At 27.0% G+C, this 20,827-nt stretch overlaps 1 protein-coding gene across 1 annotated transcript in view; it reads left to right on the top strand.

Moving 5' to 3' along the window:
* The first annotated feature begins 224 nt into the window (after nucleotides 1-224).
* LOC129983841 (E3 ubiquitin-protein ligase UHRF1-like) overlaps nucleotides 225-20,827 on the top strand; it is a 34,784-nt gene continuing 14,181 nt past the window's right edge. The window contains exons 1-8 of the mRNA XM_056093500.1: nucleotides 225-363; nucleotides 6,307-6,460; nucleotides 10,380-10,532; nucleotides 11,343-11,399; nucleotides 13,131-13,333; nucleotides 14,839-15,057; nucleotides 17,223-17,338; nucleotides 17,414-17,600. Of these exons, the coding sequence (XP_055949475.1) occupies nucleotides 6,308-6,460; nucleotides 10,380-10,532; nucleotides 11,343-11,399; nucleotides 13,131-13,333; nucleotides 14,839-15,057; nucleotides 17,223-17,338; nucleotides 17,414-17,600 (1,088 nt within the window). The 5' untranslated portion in view covers nucleotides 225-363; nucleotide 6,307. The remainder of the gene's footprint in view (nucleotides 364-6,306; nucleotides 6,461-10,379; nucleotides 10,533-11,342; nucleotides 11,400-13,130; nucleotides 13,334-14,838; nucleotides 15,058-17,222; nucleotides 17,339-17,413; nucleotides 17,601-20,827) is intronic.

Here is a 20,827-nt window from a genome sequence, read left to right as displayed (position 1 = left end):
GGTGTCGCGACAACAAAACTTTATGAGAAAATTGTTATTAAAACAACAATTATTTTGAATGGATATTTGAAAATAATAAAAGCAAAAATATGCGGTAAAAAATCGAGGATTATGCATTCCAAATTCCACATTTGACCTTTTGACTTGTGCTGTAATTTTATGCTACAATACAGGCCTTGATTTTGTTGAGCAGTTGCAGTTAAAATTTGCCCGCGAATTTCGCTTGCACTTCTGTTACATCCACTCACTATTAATGTACACATGTGTTTATAGAAAATTTTGATTTTAACCTGATATTTCACACCTGTTGATCACGTCTACGTTTTATTCTTTTATTTAGGTATTTTATTTCAGAAATCATAAGTAAGTAAAGTTGTTTGCTTATATTTTGTTTTTGATGGCTTATTTTTTAATATCTTGATAAGAATCCGTGCACATGCCTGATAATTTTGGATCAAACCGAAGGAAGAAATCTTATTTTTTTCATTTATCAAAAAGATATACTACTGTATTATGCAATATTCAAGACATCGTCTTCTTTTTAGAGTAAAAGCTCTTGTTTTTCACCAAGAGCCTTTTTTGAAAATTTAGATTCATATCTGAAATTTATGTTTATCAAGGTAATATTATATGCATACGCATGTGTGTTATGGTTAAGGAAAATGAAGTTCAGACTGGTCATGATATTCTATTAAAAATAATGAGATAATTAAAGAAAAAGAAAGTTAATGAAGATGTCCCATATGCCATAGAAATTATGTAAAAGTAAACAGATAAATTGTGGGATTTTAATGAAATTTACTGAGAAGTAAGCATCTGTATGGTAATACAATTCCACTTTTTGATTCCTCATATTAGCTAAGCAGGAAAAACAGCCAGTATGAAATAGTAATAAAAATAATGAAAATGAATTGAGTTTCATTTCAATAATGAAATATTTTTTTGTAAAGTTTTTAAAAATAAGTTAAAAAAACACAGTATTATATGGCAAAAAAGAGGTCTAATTAAAAAAATGTTGAAATAATTTTTGAATTGTAATATTTTCAGAAATTATTCCAGAAAAAGTATGAAATTTCAATTAATTTTGCATTGCTTAAAATTCTAATTTAAATTTAGAAAATTTCTTAAAGCTCTCTCAAGTTTAAAGTGCCACAAATTTGATGTCAAATGGTCTAGCTCGTAAACTGTCAACACACATACATTCTCCTCTATTATTAGTATTCAATTTATAATCTTTTTTTATTCTAGAAAAATATTATTTAAGTATTTGATTACTGTGGAAAAAATACAGTATCAGTAATTTTAGTTCATTTTTTTTTTTTTTTAGTACAATAGTATATTAACTTATTTAATTGTAAATACTATAAAGATTTGCTGGTACTTGCACATTAATCATACGCCAGTTTTTTACTACCAAGTATTGCATGTTCATTGTTTCTTTTGTAATTAAAAATGTCTTTATTTGTCAGTGATATATTTTACTACATTAAGTCTATTGTATTTATTCTTAAGAAAGGTTGGCATTTCATGAGAATAAACTAAGACATTTATTTACTGCAAATGTACTTATATCGATCTGTTGCTATAGTTGTATGTATTTCATAAATTAAAAATGAAATATATTTTTAAAGAAATGCAGTTTAATGGCAGAAATTTAATATAATGAATTGTTATATATCATCCACATCAGAGTTGATATTTTTTAATTTAAGATTTGCGTTTTCTTTTGACTAATATTGTATTGTCTAGCATAATTATAAGACTTATTATGCATTTATCACTATTTTATTTATATTATTTCTTCAAATTTAATTCTCATTTTCATAGTTAATGCATGCAGTTGTATATCCTTATCCTACATGTTTTATGAAATCTGTTTATAATATGAATCTTTATATTTGATATGTCTTTTAATTTTGGGCTGGATGAAATTTAAAATGCACTCTTAATATAGGAATTTAGTAAAAAATTGGTGGGATATCATTCTGCCCCCCCCCCCCATTCCAAAGCAATAGAGAGAGAAAACTATTTCTGTGACATTCTGTCTATAAATCTATCCACCATATAGTGAGGTATACATTCAATTAGAAAATACATGCTAGAAGATTAGATAAAAAAAAAGATTAATCCATGATAAGAATCTAGGTTTATTGATAGAGGTGAAAATTTTGATCAGCATTTTTCTATGAAATGTGTGTGTGTGTGTGTGTGTGTGTGTGTGTGTGTGTGTGTGTGTGTGTATATATATATATATATATATATATATATATATAATTATACTCTTAAATAAATTTTATATTTGTTTTATTCTGTATAAGGGTGTGTAGCATCATTAAAAGTCTTTAAAAGCTCCTTTTTTTAGTCTTTATATTAAGGCCTTAAAGGTTTTTTTTTTTTTTTTTTTTGTATGTGTTTCCTTCTAGAGCCTATATTTTTCTTCTAATGAAAAACAATTCATTTCATCGCTCTAGATTTATCCAGTTACAGGCTATAGTTTTTTTCCAGTGTCAGATCTTCCAACAATTAACAGATTTAATGAATCCGAAGGTCAGAAAAGATTTTATATGAGTTCAGGGACACACTGACAGAATGGGGAAAATGTCTTTTTTTATTTACTTGACTCTTTTTTTTTCTCCTCCTTTTCCTCATTTAGATAAGGAAAAAATAAAAATTTCTTTCATTTTAGAAATAATTTTATGTATTCATGTTATGTTTTTAACAATAACTTCAGCTCATCCTTACTTTTCTGCATGTGATTACTTGTTTGTAAAGCATCTGTTAGTTATATTTCAACATCATATAGTAAATTTTTGTTAGTGAAGTATTTAAGCATTTTCATTTCAATTAAATTATGCTGAAAATTTAGAATTTTTTAACAGTATGCCAGAAAAAGAGCATTTGATTCATTATGGACTTTTAAAAATGAATAGACTGGATGGTTCAAGACTTCCGCAAATAAAAATAAAGCAAAACGTTCATGATGCCCAAAATTACTTGCAGGTCATATGTTACTCTCGCAAAAAGATACCATAAATAAACTAATATCAATAAAATTCTTTTTTGCATACAAACTTTTAAAAAAAAAAAAATTGCAATTGCCAGAAATTTTGAACTTGAGAGATTTTGCCCTATCCCCATGATTCAAACCTCCAAATAACACATTTTTGGTATAATGTTTGTCTGTGTGAACATGCTAAGTTGTTAGAGTGTTTTGAGCTGGAATACTAAGTTTGCAGATTTCTACCATATATTGAGTAAAATCCATTTCCATGAAGTCTTTTGTTTGTCTGTTTGTTTATTTTTCTGAGTACAAGTAAATTGGATAACTTCAAAACACAAAGTGCTACGTCAATAAAATATGGCACACAGTTTTTGCATCTAACGTGTAGATCCACATGAGAATTTTGAACCAAACCCATTAATGAGTAGACCATTTGTAAGTATATATATATTTGCCTGCATACGAACTCTGTAGCAACAAAACACAATTGAGATAAATAAATGAAAAAATTGGTTTGAAAAATTTTAGCTCTGTTGTAAATTTTGGGTTCAATTGTCCTGCCAAAAGGTTTCTGAACATACTCGGGTTTTTTTTCTTTGTATACTGGAACTCTGAAAATAAAAATCTGTGTACCACTGGCATTCATGGCCTTGCTTAAGGTCTCTAATTCTTATTGCAAAGTGTGGGGTGATAACCTTCATTAAGAAGTATGCAATGAAGCAGTGTTCAGACATTCTCAGCTGGTTTCACATGTATTTATGACAGATTGAATTAAGCCATTTTTTCAAATGTTTCAGTGATGACCCACTTTTGCCTTTTCAATTTGAAAATCAGCTGAAATAACTAGGAAAATGCAGGGAATTGTATTCCTCAGTTATTTTTTCCCCATTTAGAAAATGTCGATCTCAAAAGTATGTAAAATAAAAAATCGTAGTCGTATCTTCTGAAAACGAAACAATATATTTCACAATTGTGTAATGTACCTTGCAACTTTTCTGCTCTCTCCCTTTTTTTCTGTATGGACCCTGTTCAGTTTCGATTTGCGAGACAGTTGTTCTTTTTCCATGAGATTCTTGAATTGAGCTAACTGCAATGTGAGACTTCTGAAACTGCTTGAAAGATTAGAATAATATATTTCTGTGGCCAGAACATTCAGAAGCATTATGATGATATTTAGTTACTCATTTGTGAATTTATTGAATGGTTTATCATTTGAGAAATTGTGAGCTTATTCAGAGTAGATTAGAAAAAAAATTTTAAGCAATGAGCTGCTCAAATCCATATTTAAAATGAATTAGATAGATTTAAAAAAAAAAATCAATCCTGATTTTACTGAGTGAGTTCAAGAAAACCTGAAAAATCTTTTGTTGCATATTGTTCGCTTTATTGGAAAATAATGGGCCGAAGTTATATAGGAACAGGCACTTATTAGTCATTCCAAAAATGGGAAATAAAATGTCATGCTAATTCTGAAAAGTCACATTAAACTTTGTATCTAAAAAGAATGAAGGAGAAGGTGACATATCAAGTCCAGAAGTGTCAAATTCAATATCCAAAAATAAACTGATTTTGAACTTTTTAGTTCTAAAACAATAATGTAAGAATGAAATTTTTATGGACATTAAAACTTGTTGCTCCCTTTAATGCATTCAATGATATATCAGAAATATTTTCACTGAAAGTGAAATAGGGAAAAAATGTATGTTAGGCCATACAGAAATGTTGTATATGTTATGTATTACGTTCATTAGCTCCATGAAACTGATGGCTAAAAAATCTGCAGAAATTGATGCCCTTGACTTGACTTGAATTGACAAAAATGAATAAATAAAAGAAAAGTAACTTGCTTTGTAATGTTTTTTGTTAAGTAGTCATTATATGATTTGTATCATGATAACTAAAATGTTTTATTTCATCCAAGTCTTTAATTTTGTGTGACTTGGAGTTAAAGGTCACGGGGGATCATATATCCCTTCCCCCTTTATATATAAAATTTTCTTGCTGAATACTAGATAATAAAGATAGATTTTTTTGTATGTAAATATCAAAATTCTTATAATATGCTATTGTTTTGAATAATGTTAAATTGTGGTTTCGTTCCTTGCTTTTTCCATTCCTTAAAATCATATTGCATTATAACTAGCACATGAGTGCTATTTTTGCACTTCCTTGTATCTTGAATATATGCACAGGAATTTTTTTTTCTTCTAGATTTGAGTGGCAACCCTTTTACTTGATTCCAATAATTTTCATAAATAGTCAGATTAAATTATTTTTTTTTTAATTCTTTATTTAAAGATCGTAAATTTAAAAAAATGTAGATAGTTTTTAAAAAAAAAATTTTTTTTGTGTGTGAAGCAAAACCTGTTGAAAGAAGATTCGGAATTAATTAAAATATTGAAGTGGGAAAGTCATAAAGTTGTCTGTCAGGATGTAATCGTTAAACGTTATTAAGGAATTGAGAATGTTAGCAATATCGGCCCATTCAAAATATTTTGGAAACATAAATGGCGAAAGCAATAGTTGTTGGTGACATAAAGAAAGTGAGACTGATTTCTTGATCTCTTTATGGAAAAAGACGTTTCTCTTAGAAAAGGAAATTTCTGAAATTGAATATATAGCTAGTGCGCTTACTTATTCAAGAATCCAGAAGCTTGTCACTAATAAAATTAATTATTTGAATGCTAATATTAATGAAAAAAAATGAGCAAATTGAAAGTTTTAGGCAAAATATCTGAAGAGAAACAACCTTTTATTTATATATTTAATGAAATTAGCATTTTTTCTATGTTCTAATTTGTTTACTTAAGTTCTTAACCTTTTTGAAGATGATGTAGCAGGGTAATCTTTTTAATTTTGCTAACTGCAATGTAATTAAATAATTTAAGATGTGTGATGAAAGTCTTTTAATAAGAGTTTTCAAACAAAACTGGCATTAAAAAACATTTAAAATAACTTAGTTTCAATGTTGGAAAAATATTCAGTGATTCCTGGTAGTAGTTTATGTTTATATTTGTATAAAATTGAACATCTATTAGTTAACGCCAACTTAATTTATTTTACTGAACTTATAGTTCAGTAAAAAAAAAAAAAAAAAAAAAATTAGGTTAAGGTTGTTTTTATTTTTTCTCTAAACACGTTTAAAAAGTACTTATAAAGTGCTTTTTTCTTTTAAAGATAAAATTAGTCTATGAACCTTGTGTATTTTTAATTACATGCATATGTTTCTAACTGACTAGAAAATTACTTTCTATTGTAATTTTTGATGCAAATATTTACTTCTATATTTTTAATTCATTCATTAGCATGTGGATCCGGGTGAGAACTATGGATGGCAAAATCTCTTGTCGTGTAAATGGTCTTTCAAAATTAACAAAGATTGAAGATCTACGAAAGATGCTTGTTGATAAATTTGATGCACCAGTAACTAGACAAAGGCTTTTTTACCGAGGAAAACAGGTAAAGTGGTTTTTTTTATATTAAAAAAAAAAAAAACTTTTACTGTTTTTTAGGTTAAAATGCCTCTCAATATTTATTGCTTTATTGGCTTTCAGTAACCAGAAAATATATGTAATTTTATAAATGGACCCAGATTTATATGCAAGAGGTGAAATCCGTAATCAGGAAACTAAGAAGTTTTATTTATTAAAGAAATGTAATTTCAAATAAATAAGATTTGGAATTTAAAGTTAATATCTATGAGATAGTGAAAAATAATTGGCTAAATGTATATTCGTACTATAAACTAAAAATTCTGGTATTAATAATTTTATTCGGATAATGTTGTTTTGAAGTTTTCTAATAACTACGATATAAGACTGGAGCCATTATTTCATAGATGAAGTTACTTTGATATAGGAATTTTTAACTATATTCCCCCAAATATTAATTTAAGGATTATGTTCATTTGGGGATAGAGTATTGTCTTGAGAATGGAGGGTGCTAGATTTAAAACCTTAGATAAGATCCATCACGTAAGAGGGTTGGAGTAGGATAGATTTTCTGTCTAGGATTGAATATCCTCCTATTTGTGTGTTGCAGATGTTTGAAGAGAAAGATGCTGACATAGTTGTTCTCTTTGTCATTTAATTCGAGTTTAAAACTGTCAATTTTTTCCTAGGAAACCTCATATTGTAAAATGATGTGTTAATGTGCTTAAACTAAATTTAATATTGGTTGTTTCATAAAATATATATTTTTTGAAGCGGCAAAAGTTATCTCTATTGGATTGTTTCTATCAACTTCTTAGGTGTGAATAATCAAAAATATCCTGAAGCAAGGTATGTAGCATCAAGAAAAGTGCTTATATTTGTAAACATTTTTTAAGCACTTGAAAAATGGTCCTTAAAAAGTGCTTAATTTTCTTGGGAAGTTCAAAGACTACTTTTTGTTTCCCAACACATTGAATATAGTAATTCAAAAACATAGTTCATAAAGACTTATTTATCAAATGTATCAAGTAAGAAAACTAGGAAAAAGAAAGAATTTTGACAAGGAATTGAGGGTTAAATAGATCTAGGAGTTCCAATACATATTAAGATAATATTTAATGTGGCTCCCCCCTCCCTGCTTTTTCTTTTTTTTAGCCATATGCATTGTTGTTTATTGAAATAAAATAGTTATCCAAAAGGGCAGTACAAAATATGTATTGCCCCATTTTGTACAACATGTATTCTGCTATACTTGTTGCTCATGAAAATGTTGTTTTGAAGCAATATCTTGGACGACTTATTAGAAGGGTTTTAATGTACTATACTGAAATGTAATCATTTGCAATATGTAATTATGTTAGTTCATCAATTAAAATCTAGTATGATGAGATTTTAACCTAAAGCCATAAGTTTTCAATGATTGAACTTTCTTGCACGGTGTAGTTTTTAAATGACACATCCAATTATTTGTTGGGTCAATTTTAATTTTTATTAACAAAAAAAAAAGTTTTGGTTCTTCAAATTTTTAATAAAATAAAAAAGAGTTTAAAAAATTTATATTCTTTAGGGTTTAGATTCCACCTTTTTATGACGATTTTTTTTTCTTTTTCTTTCTTTTTATAATTCTTATAGAATTTTTTCCTCAGTATAAACCTTTACATGTAAAGATTTTTTCTGATGGCAGAACAAAGTGCAGCATAAACCATTGAAATAGGAGCGTAAAATTTGGGAAGCTAATATTTAAGTATTAGAGGTCCACTAAGAAGTTTAGTTTGAAAAATAAAAACATAATTTTAATGTGTTATCCGTAACATCAAAGCATTATCATACAAAAAAATTTGTACTGTTTTAAAGGCTAAAAAAATTAGTTTATCAAGTGTACCAATTTTGTTTGAATGAATGCATCCCCCCCCCCTTTAGTTTTAGTACTTTTTGAAGAATTAGTTTTGGATTTGTAACCATGCTTTTTAATTGTCCAAGTTTGGTTTTTTTAATAATATTTTTTATTATAATGAAATTCAAAATCATTGCTTCTTTGAATCGTTGAGTCACGTTATTTTACTGCTGTTAAAATTGGGATAAGAGGGGGGGGTGCTTTCTTTGCCTTTATTTAAACTTAAAAGTTTTTAAAGTACTTCATTGAATAAAATTCTCCATTTGATGAGTTTTGTTAAATTTTGAAGCTATGCGATATATTGTCTTGTGCTGGTTTCAAGAAATACTTTAAAATATGCTGTAACTAACATTTCGTTTTGCTTCTAACTACAGAACTTGCTCTTTTTTTTTTTTTTTTTTTTTTTTTAACTTTGCCAATTTGTATCCATTATTATAAAAATAGAAATTGTTAAGAGATTTTCATTTCTTCTAACAATATGTAATCACATTTTCTTTAATTTTTTAAAAGTTAAAAAAAGGATTTATATATATATAAGTTTAAGAATATTATATATAAGTTTAAGAAACAAGTTTTTATTAAATTTTTTAAAACATTTAAAATGAGGCCTTTACTAAACTTCAGAAATAAGAAATGGCAAGACTTCTTTTTTTTTTTTTTTTTTTTTTTTTCCCCTGTTGAAAAACACTTGTTTTTTAATTTAGAACATAATTTTATTCTGTCGTCAATTTCTTGGCAGATATTCCAGATTGTTTAGTTTTTAGCTGCTATTCTTTTCTATTAAAAAAACAATTTAAGAAATTTATTTAGAACTTGGCATTATACTGTCATTAATTTCATGGTAGTTTTGCCAATCTTATGATGATAGCCTTCTCAAAATGCTTAGTTCTTAGCTTTGTAAGACTGCAACTAAAATTTCTAAATATAGCAAGTTAGTGCAAGTGAAAATTTACATTTTTCATACCAGCTATGTCGAATTTTATTTGTTTTTGCACATATAGAAATCAAATAAAACTGTGGTTATGCTATGTTTCTACATTAGTGTCAATATTTTCAAAAATGATGTATCCATCTAAATCAATGGACAGTTTTTAATTTTAAAAAATATTTTAAAAGATAACAGGTCTTTATTGGCAATTAATAAAAAAAAATTAACATAATCTTTTTGGTATTGATAGTTTTTTTAAAAGTCATTTATGAAGAAGCAACAAATATTTGCCAGCAAATCATGCCATTCTTAATTTCTATTCTTTGTATCTTTTTTTTTAACTTGAAAAAATATTTTTACTTTAAATTTAGTTTCATCGTATGTTTCTTTTTATAAACAGTTAAAATCTTTAAATGTAGATAGGCCCAGCCTTCTCTATAAAGGGACCTGAGTGCAAAAAACCATTTAAATTTTATTTTTTTTTTGAGGCAATGCGGAATAGAAAATTTTTAAAAATTAAGGATTTAACAGAGCAAGTACAATTTGTTTAGAAAATTATAAATAAATAAATATATATATAAGTGAAAGTATAAATTTAAAATATTTTAATGTCATTTTCCCCAAATACAGTATCTTATGTATTGGTGGAATGCATTGGTATTAGTATAATGCATTTGAAATAGTAAATATATTTGAATTAGATTTATTATTTGTATCTTTATGTCTAATATACATAAATTTAGTATTTAAAAAAGTTTTCTTAAAACTTCTTGAATTTTTTTTTCCTTGAGAACCCTGTTTTCTTATATTTAATTAAGCAATTTATTTGTATCCCAAAAATTAAAAACTTCATTACCTCAGTGTATTTTTTCTTTTGAGATTTTTTTTAGTAATTAAAATAGTTATTCTGAGTTTCTTTTCTAACCAATATTTTTGAGGATTTACTTCATCTTTTTGCTTTAATGTGAAACTTAGAATTTTTAAAACTGCATTTCATGTTTTGGCTTTATGTAAATAAGAGTTTATGCTTCAAGAATTTTGCTAGTATATTATAAAAGTATTTATTATTTACATACTATAAAAATATTATTTTAATCATGATTATTGTTATTATTTTAAATTTAGCTTGAAGATGGTCATACTTTATATGACTATGATGTAGGTTTAGACGACACTGTACAAATAATGATCAAAACAGTTGATATTGATATGGGGAAAACAACTTCTCCTTCAAAACAATCTATCAATTTGATAGACAAAGTTGACAAAGAAAATAATGTAAGTTAATCAAAAAAAAAAAAACTATTTTTTTTTTTTTTTTTTTCATTTGAAACATATTTTGTTTAGTATTCTTCTCAAAAGACTTTATTTTTTGCAGTATTTCAAATTATTTTACAAATATCTATTTACTTTTCACATTTTGTTGTTAAAAGTGTATAAAACTATGGAAATCTCTGTATAATTTCCCAAAATATTTTATGGCATATTTTTATAAAAATTGCAATTTTATTTTATACAAATATTTTATATTATATCACCTTATATGAGTATGAGTAAGTTTGGGAATTGTAATTGTAGATTTAATATTTTCAATTCAGTTAAAAAAATTAAAACTTTTTCTTCACATTTTTTCATTGATCAATAAATAAAAATATCAGTGAAAATGCATTATTTTACTATTAAAAATATCTCCAAAGAATATTGACTTAATATGAAACCGAGTAATAAATAACATAAAATTTCAATGTATGCAAAAAGTTTTTTTTTTTTTTTTAAATTAAACTGGTGAGGTATTAATTCTTTAAAACATAAGAAATGATATTTGTTACTAATATATTTTATTAAAATTTATTTATATAGTCAAGTGATACTTAATTGACTCTTCATTATCTTGCATTTATATCCAACGAAAATCATGGCTAACTTTTCTGAAAATTTAATTATATATGCTACATTTTGAAATGAAAATTAAATCTTTATTGAAAAAAGTTACTGTGTGATAGGTGTTTTCACCCTCCAACTGAGAAAATAAATATATATCCTCTGATGTTTCTTTTAATCATATAGTAATGTTTGTTACTTTCCTAGAGGGATGCATTGCTGAACAGCAAGTTAGAAAATCAGATTTCTAGCCAATATTTTAAGGTGTGTATATTTCTTTCATATTATTTTTTGCAAGTTTTTTGTATTTGATGAAAATTTGTGCTTTAGCCAAGCTATTTTAATATCACCTGATACAAAAATATTTATAGCAAATCCTTCAGAAAAAATTTTGGTGCATATAAGCAAAAAATGGAAAGTAAAATAATTTTATTATAATTCATAAAAAAACTGTATTAAATTATATTTTTACTGACTTTTCATTTATGTTTTATTTGTTTATTTTCAAACTTATTGTACTTGAAGTAATTAAAAGAAGAAAAGAAGAATTAAAAGAAGGATTTTGAGTTTGTTAGTTAGTGCCAAAAAGTGCCAATCTCTAAAGATTGCAAGAATAAAAGATCTTATATCAGTCTAATTTCGATTACAGTGGCAGTTGTTCTCTTTCCATGAGATTGCTTTATTAAAACAATTGATGATGTGTAAAACTGCTATAACTGCATGAGAGAATAGAATAAATTTCTTTGGCGGGAATAGCAATATTCAATTTGCAGAATCATTTTGCAGGTTTGAGTCTCTCAAACCTGAATTTATTGAATGATTGGAGAAATTGGGAGCTTATTCAGACTTGATTAAAGAATTTTTTTAAATAATAGGTTGCACAAAACTGAACTGGACAAATAAAAATATGAATTCTGACTTTGTCAAATTGGTTAAGAAAGTTCTATAAAATCTATTTGCTGCATACTGCTTGCTTTGTAAGAAGATAATAAGTTAATTAATGTTGGAAAACAAGCACCTAATAGTCATGCAAAAATAGGAAAAACCTACAAAATTACGTGCCAGTTCAAAATTGTCATAATTGATATTGGACTAAAAGGAATGCAGGAGATGATGAAAACATCAAATTATATGAAATATGAAATAGCTTTTAAAAAATCTTTACGTTGTACAAAAATACTGTGCATTTTTGTTATGGATATTTTTTAGCATCCTTGTTAAACAGTAGAGAAAAATGCTGTCAAAAGACGCATGATTAATGAAGTAAAAATAGAGCTTGATCCTAAAAATCTAAGGCTGTGAAAATACCAATATTGGAATAATAATTACAGGTTATTAGATATTGATGAAGCTACTGAAACTGATTAACAGAATGTTTTATATTTGGGAAGAATTCTATAAAAAAATATTTGATTGAATGTCCAAAAATTTTACTGATTTAAAACCTGCATCATGTTTAAATCTACATTTATTGAATAACCTTGCTTTTTCCACTCATTAAAACTATGGAGTATTGTTATTCCATTATACCTGACACATAAGCACTCTTCATATATTTCTTCTTATATTGCATTCACATATAGGGATAACACTGTGAATTTTTTTTTCAGGTTTAAATTTCTATTTTGATTTATTTTGTTGTTCTAGGCAAAATTGCCAAGTGTGTAGAGCATCACCAATTATATATTCGCTTCTATTATTTTTCATGATATTTATAGTATTGGATGATATTATCTTTGACACAAAAGAATGAAAAATATCACATACGTTGATATAAGGAATTGTTGCATATTTTTATATTCCAGATAATTAATTAATTTGTTTACCATTTCTATACCATTTCAGAAAATGATTATATTTAATGATTTCTATAGATCTGCATAATCTTAAGCATAATAAATCTTACTGAAATCTATTTCATAAATAAATGATGCTTGCATTCTTAACTTCCCAACTACATAATGAGATTTCAAATCCTTTTTATTTTTGCTTTAGATAGGTGATTTGGTTGATGCTAAAGATTTAACTAATGGTGCGTGGTTTGAAGCAAAAATTTTAGACATCAAACATGCTAGCAGCACTGACAAGCATATACTTCAAGATCAACAAATGAATGACCAGTTGGAAACAGACAAAGATACAATGGATACATCTAAAATAAGAAATGATGGATTTATTTATCGAGTTGCATTTGAAGAGTGAGTTTTTAAAGCATAGCTTGTATTTTACTAAGACAATTTTTTAAGATGTTCTTGCATTAACTTAACATGTTAAGCGCCATGTCAATCATCAATGAGTGACACTGAACTTTTTGTATAGGTTGCATGAGTCACTAGTGACTGGTGTTAAATTTTTTGTTTAGGCAGTAGACAGTGTCTGATAATATAAAATAAAAATGAGTAATTCTATTAATAAATGCACCTAAATTTTCCCAAGTGTTAAAACATGGTAAATACCTTGCATGTAAAATGAATCTAAACATTGTTGAAGACCCCAGGTCAAATGGAAAGGAAGACAAAATCTACATTTTGTTTAACATGTTAAAGATTTAATTAAAATATATATCTTAGTTTTGTGATTTACAAGAAGCTGGGAACATTTTAAATTAGTGTTCATTAAAATTATATTTTATACTTTTGACTTTTTAATAATCTTCTATCATATATATATATATAAGTAACCAATCTAAAGTAAGAAAAAGTTTGAAAACAAAACTAAAATGAAAACGAAACAAAACAGTTTCGAAATCGCAACTAAAATTTATTACCTATTTAAACTAAAGCCAAAAAAGAACTTCATAGTATTTAGAGAGCGCAATTGCAGCTACTTCTAAAACACAGATGAATTGATACAAAAGTATTTGAATCAAGTTAATAGGTAAAACAAAAATCAAATAAAAATTAAACCAAAAAAATTATTAAAAAAATATAAAAAAAAGAATCCAGCCTGAAGACTTTTTCAAGGGTCACCCTCAGGCAGGGATTCAAAGAAAGGGATTTTTTCTGTGAGGACATACAGACATTGTCTAATAATGATTCCTCGTGACCCGAAAATCCCCTGAAATTATGCTCAAGAGATATACCATTTTAACAGAAAGGAAATACAAAATAACAAATTAGAAGAAAATAATCACAACAAAGTAAAAATACAATAACATTATTTATTATTATTTTATATATATATATATATATATATATATATATTAAAAACATGTTAAACCATATAAATAAATTTCCAAACCTAAGTGATAATGATTAGTATGATATTTTGTATGGCTGCACTTATTTTAATTAATACTGCATAAATTGAAACATTCTAAGATTTTTTTTTTTTTTAGGGATTGTAATATGTGTGAAAAAATGATTAAATTAACTCACTGCCACTATTGACCCTTCTCATGTTTTATATGTTTGTAAACTAATTCCCAAATCTAAACGATTATATCTTTTCAATGACACAAAATTTTTATATATTGCATATATTTGGGAACAATTATTAATTTTAAAATAGAATTTTCTGGCATTAATTATGTTGAAAAATTAATTCAATGCAGGTGTATTGTTTACTCTATTTTCATTATCATTGCATGCACTCTTATTTTGAAATCTGACAATTTTAGATTGATATTTGGAATAGATTGACTGTTATAAATATGCTTATCTGTATAGAAGATTTGAAATTAAAAAAACTAACTTTATTCTAGCTATGAAGACTTTGAAGATCCTGTTGATTTAAGTTTGCATAATATTCGCCCAAGAGCCCGAAAGTTAATGAAATTAGAGGATTTAAAAAAAGGTGATAAAGTGATGGTAAATTACAATATTGAAGAACCAAAGGAGAGAGGGTTTTGGTATGATTGTTGCATAACTGATGTGAAAATAAATAGAACCACTAAGTCGATGACTGCTACAATATTTATAGGGTATGTATTTATTAAATTTACTTGAAAAATATATAATTTTCTTATTTATGATTAGATTATTTTTTATTAACAACATTTAATGCTACCAAATAAGAAGGCTTGTTTAATTTTCAGTGTTTTTGGAACTCCATCATTTTGGGTAATGGAAATATTTAAATTGTGGAAAATAGCATTTCAGTGAAATTACATTCGCTGAAGAAAAATTTATCCATTTTAATTCAATCATGAATTTCATGTTAATTTAAGTAAAATAACAGTTTCAGATATTTTACTTAAATTTATATACTTTCCCTTCTTATAAAATGCTTTTCAAATAATTTTGAGAGGAGAACTTAGCTAACCAGCTACAATGAATATATGGTATTCATTGCTTTTATCATTAATTTTTAAAACTTGAAAATTTTTAAAGTCACCCTAACTTAATTCGTATTTATGTAATGCACCATAATGAAATAATTTTGTGTTCACTTTTGTTATATATGTGTTTTTATTTTATGGAATTAGAAAGGGCACAATAGACTGGTGATTTAATCATTGGTTTCATCTTGATATTATTTAGTTAATATATATCAAAATTGAGTATTTAGGTTTTTCATATTGTGATATTAGAATTTGTCATTAATTAAAATCTAATGTATCATCTAATTAAAATTTATAATTGCATTGAATCCTCCTATTATATGGTTTATTCATTTCATATATTGAAAAAATAAAATTCAGCACAAATGAAACAATATAGGGGGATATGCTCATACTATTTGAGGGATGTCCATACTTCTAAAATCATGCTATATAAAAGACACCACCAAAAATGCTGTTATTTCACGTTTAATCAAATTTTGCTAAAATCCAGTTATAAAAATGTTACTTTATTAGAGACCTAAGTGTATGAGCTTCATGTTTAACAACCTATAAGGTAACTTCAAAACAAAATATTCATCAGTAAATTCAGTCATTAAAAATAGTTATGATTTATAATGTCATTAGGAGTAGAAGATCCTGTATGTACTGTTGTACACTATGATTTCATACTTTTTCCAACTCATACATTAAGATTACAAAACTAAGCACTCCAAAATATAATTTTTTTGAATTTCAATTTTTAAAAAATTTTTATTTACCAAATTTCCCCTTTTGCAACAAAGAGAGGGAGGAAGAAGGAGGGAACCCAGTAAAAATGGGAAAAGAAGATGAACAAGCAAGAGAAACACAGGTTTAGATTAGATCTTCAGCAGCACATGAAAGGCCATTGTGCATTTAATTGATTGAAGACTAAAACCAACTTTTTTGAATTAAGAGATGTCAGAGCTGCAATTCCATCAGATAAGCTTTAAAAAATTGACAAGTGATCCTTTTTTTTTTTTAATTGTCAAACAAAACCACATTAAGAAATTAAAAATTCCATTTTCTTAATGTTTTCTTTTTTTTATTATTTGTGCTTTTTCTCATCATCTAGGTCAGCAGATAATTTGCTGAGGAAATTATATCCAGAGGAAAAATTTTGTAAAGAATGATCTATTGTTTTTATTACATGTAAACAAGGATGTTAGCATTGCAGATCTGCAAAAATGTATTTTTGCAGTTTTCATTCAAATAATATAATACAGGTTGTTTCTCTGTACTAGATTTGAGCCATTGTTCAAAAGTCTTCAAGCAGGAAAACCTAATATCAGCAAAAATTTCTGTAAAACTTATTATAAACATGGCTAAGTATGTGGCTGTAACGTAAAAAATGCTTCATTTATTTTTCTTATTTACTTAATGAAAGAGATAATGCATGGACTGTTGATAGTGTAAAATTTCTTGTCTAGTTTGAAATTTTAAAAAAATTAAACTACTTATGGGTAAAGTAGCATTAAAAAAATACAGTTTCTTGATAAAGAAGTTTGCATCATTTCTAATTTTTGTGATGTTGGGTTGCCTGTGCTCTCTCTTTAAATAACTTCAAAATAAATGTGTGCGTGAGCTCTTGAGTGTCCCTTCTTGTAAAAAAATGTGATATGCTGGCTATGAATGAAGGAGCAAGTCCCTTCATATTTTCCCTTAAAACTTTTTTTTTTGTGACAAATAATTTATAGGTGAGATATTTGATTAACATTTATATAATTAAAAAAAGTTTTTTTCTCTCTTTTGTTAATCATATTTTACTTTTGTTTTGTTCTCAGAGCTGATTCTACCCCACTTGAAAATTGTAAAATTATTTTTCTTGATGAAATATTTGCAATTGAAAAAACCATTGCATTAGCTGATAAAACTTCAGAAGAAAATGTAGTTGCACCAAGTAAGTACACTTTTTTTCATTATTTTTCTATCTTATAATTTTAAGTTACAAAATATAATTAAATTTATATTTAAGGAGGAAAGATGCCAAAATGCACCCACTGCAAGGATATACCAACTAGAAAGTGCAAAATCTGCAGTTGTCATATTTGTGGTGGTAAAGACCAACCTGAAAAACAGATTCTGTGTGATGAATGTGATCTTCCATATCATTTGTGGTGTTTGACTCCACCTCTAGCTGAAATACCTGAAGAAGATGACTGGTAATGTTTTAACAAAAACTTTTTTTCTTGTTTTTTAAACCCTGAAACTCTTTTGCATGTTATATTTCTTTCTTTTGAAGTAAAACTTCAGTATGTTTAGTTAAGACACATTTCCACAGATTTTTGCCCAGAAATGAATTTTATCATTCTTGAGATTGACTGATTTTCTTTTATGTAATAATTCAACAATTTTTTAATATCTCAAGCTCTTTTTGTATAAATTCATACATTTTATTATTCAATTAATCAAGTTTCTTTTGTTCCAAGCCTGTTCATGTCTATGTATCATGTAAGATGTATGAAATGTAATTATTTGAGAAAATTGAAGTTTCTAAAAGCTGGATTTTGGTAGAGAAATAAGAAGGTGCTTTAATTGTATATTAATTTGTTGAAAGATAGGACTCTTAATTGTTTGTTGGACAGAAGTGGATTTAGGCATTGTGACCTTTCATGTTTTAACTTAATGAACATGTTAATAATTTATCTTAGATTTATTATTTAGAAGAAGCATGCATTTTGTATATATATTTTTTTACGATCCTTAATTGTGTGGCTTCCATCTTTGCTTACACTATTATCCAGGCAGAAAGTATTTGTAAATTCTGTAATAACAAAGTGAATGTTATAAAAACAGTTATATTTAACAGAATACAGTATACTCCGAAGTATCTACTTAATGTGACGAAAGGGTAGACCAAATGACAAAAAAGCCGAAAATCTAGGAATTCACTTCTTTGGCCAACAATACCAAAAGACAAAGTTTTTATACCAAAACTCACTGTTATAATACATATATTCTTTCCTCTTATTAAGTACTGAGCCCTTCATTTATCTCAATGTGAATACAGCCGCGGCCCCGGCGAATCATAGAAACAGTTGCCATTTTTTGATATTACAGCAGTGTCTAGTCGCTGTATAGTGTATAATTTCACCTTCATAGTCAACTTTTCTTCATTTATCACCCATTTTGAAACTTTCACTGTGGTACACTTAAAAAAACATTACGCATACCCCAAGAATAATTTACGAATACTGTACATTTTGTGCATCTATAATCAGGAACAGCGGCAGCAATTGAGATCCGTTACACACTGAGGAAACAATGAGCAAAACAGTTTTCTTATCCTTTCGCATCTGGTATTTTGCACACGACTCATAGGAGGATCATAGCAGACATCTGCTTCCAATGCCATGGCAAAGTTGTCAACGCAAGCCTTTCATTCCTCATTTGATTACAATAAAAGAAAATTACGTTGGATAGTATGAAAGCTGGATAATCGTGAGTGTACTGTATTGTTTAGATAAGAGGAAAATGAAGGATCATTTCTTTTTAGAAATAGTTTTACTTGATTACTAGTAGAGCTACTGAAAACTGGGGGGGGGGGCGTTTAGCAAAATATTTTATATTTAGGAAGTATTCTATAAAAAATATTTGAACATATCCCAAAAATTGTATTGTTTTAAAACCCGCATCTTGTTTAAATCCATATTTATTGAGGAATCTTGCTTTTTCCACTCATTAAAACTGTGGAGTATTGTTATTCCATTATACATGAGTGCTCTTCATACATATATTGCATATAAATACAGATAACTTATTTTTTTCTAGATTTTAAGGGCAAACTTTAACAGGTGATTAGAGAACCAATAAATTAACAATTCAAGAGTTAAACAGGGTTACCACATCATCGGAAGAACAGAGAAAACATAGATAATTAAAAAATTGTGTAAAAAAAGCAATGGGAAAAGGCAGGGGAATTTGAAAAGTTTCATTAAAACAGTAAAATTTGAGAAAATAATAAAATTTTTTAAGTTTCTTAGTTATTTTTTCATCTAAAAAGTATCAATCTCTAATGATTTGCAAGAATAAAAAATAGTAACAATAACTAAAAACGGTGACAATACCATTCAGGATTTTGTAATGCGAAAACTGGCCCCTTTTCTACTCTTTTCATTTTTTCTGTATAGATCAGTCCAGTTTCGATTAAAGTGACAGTTGTTCTCTTTCCATGAGATTCCCTAATTGCAGCTAATGAGCATGCACGAGACTGCTGTCACTGCATAAAACAGAATATATTTGCCTGGTGGGAACATTGAATCTGTGTAGATATCGTGGTAGCTTTTAGTCACTCATACATGAGCTTATTGAATGGTTTGTTTATTATTTAAGATATTGTGAGCTTATTCAAAGTAGATTAGAGAATTTTTTAAAACAATGAGCTGCTCAAAATCCATAGTTAATACAAACAGGTGATTAGATGAATAAAAAAAAATCAAACCATATTTTACTGAATGGATTAGAGAAGTTTTGCAAAATCCATTTGTTGCTTACTGCTTGCTTTGTAAGAAGATAATAAGCCTAAGTAAAATGGGAAAATGAACATTTACTAGTCATGTCAAAAGAGGAAAACAAACAAGACTGCTTGCCAGTTCAAAAGAGTCATCACTGATTAGTATCTAAAAGGAATACAGGGGACACTGACACGCTATATCCAAAAGCATCAGATTTAATGTCAAGAACTATAATTTAATGCTGAATTTATATGAGCATCAAAATTTGTTGTGTTTCATTTGCCCTTTAAATGCATTCAGTAATATATAAGAAATATTTTCAGATACTGTTCACTGGAAGTGAAACAGGAGAATAAATAAAAAGTGAAAGTTAAAAAAAAAAGTACATTATGCCATTTAGAAATTTGTACCTTATTTGTTTCAAATTAGGTCCATTAGCTCCATGAAACTGTTAACTAAAAATACAGGAAAAGCACAGGAATTTTTTTTCCCTAGTGTTTTCAGGCAATTCTGTTAAATCTGAAGGAGCTACTAGTAATGTATCATCTCTTCTGCTTTTCAATAAAAAGGTCAAAAACAAAATTGTCATAAAACCAAATCCTGAGAAGTTATTTAATTTTTAAAATTGTTCATTTTCTTAATTTTATAATTTGTGAAAATAGAGTAGATAAATTATTTAAGCATTGTTAATATTCTGAAACATATTGAGACCAAACTTATGCTCTGCTTAAACTTTAATCTTGAAATTAAAGATAATAAATAGAGAAAAGTAGCCTTCTAATTTGTGAATTTTTACGAGTTCTGACACTTTAATTATATATCTGGCATTCTCATAAATTTTGGAGGTTGGGAGTTTAATGTATTAAGTTAAAAAAGAATTCTTAAGAAAAGTTTTTTAATTTTTAAGTATTTACAGTTAACTCTAATTACATTGT

Source organism: Argiope bruennichi, chromosome 9 (assembly GCF_947563725.1).
Source record: "Argiope bruennichi chromosome 9, qqArgBrue1.1, whole genome shotgun sequence".
In the NCBI taxonomy this organism is placed as follows: domain Eukaryota; kingdom Metazoa; phylum Arthropoda; class Arachnida; order Araneae; family Araneidae; genus Argiope; species Argiope bruennichi.
Note: the sequence above shows the minus strand (reverse complement) of the source record. Positions and strands in the feature narration are given on the sequence as shown.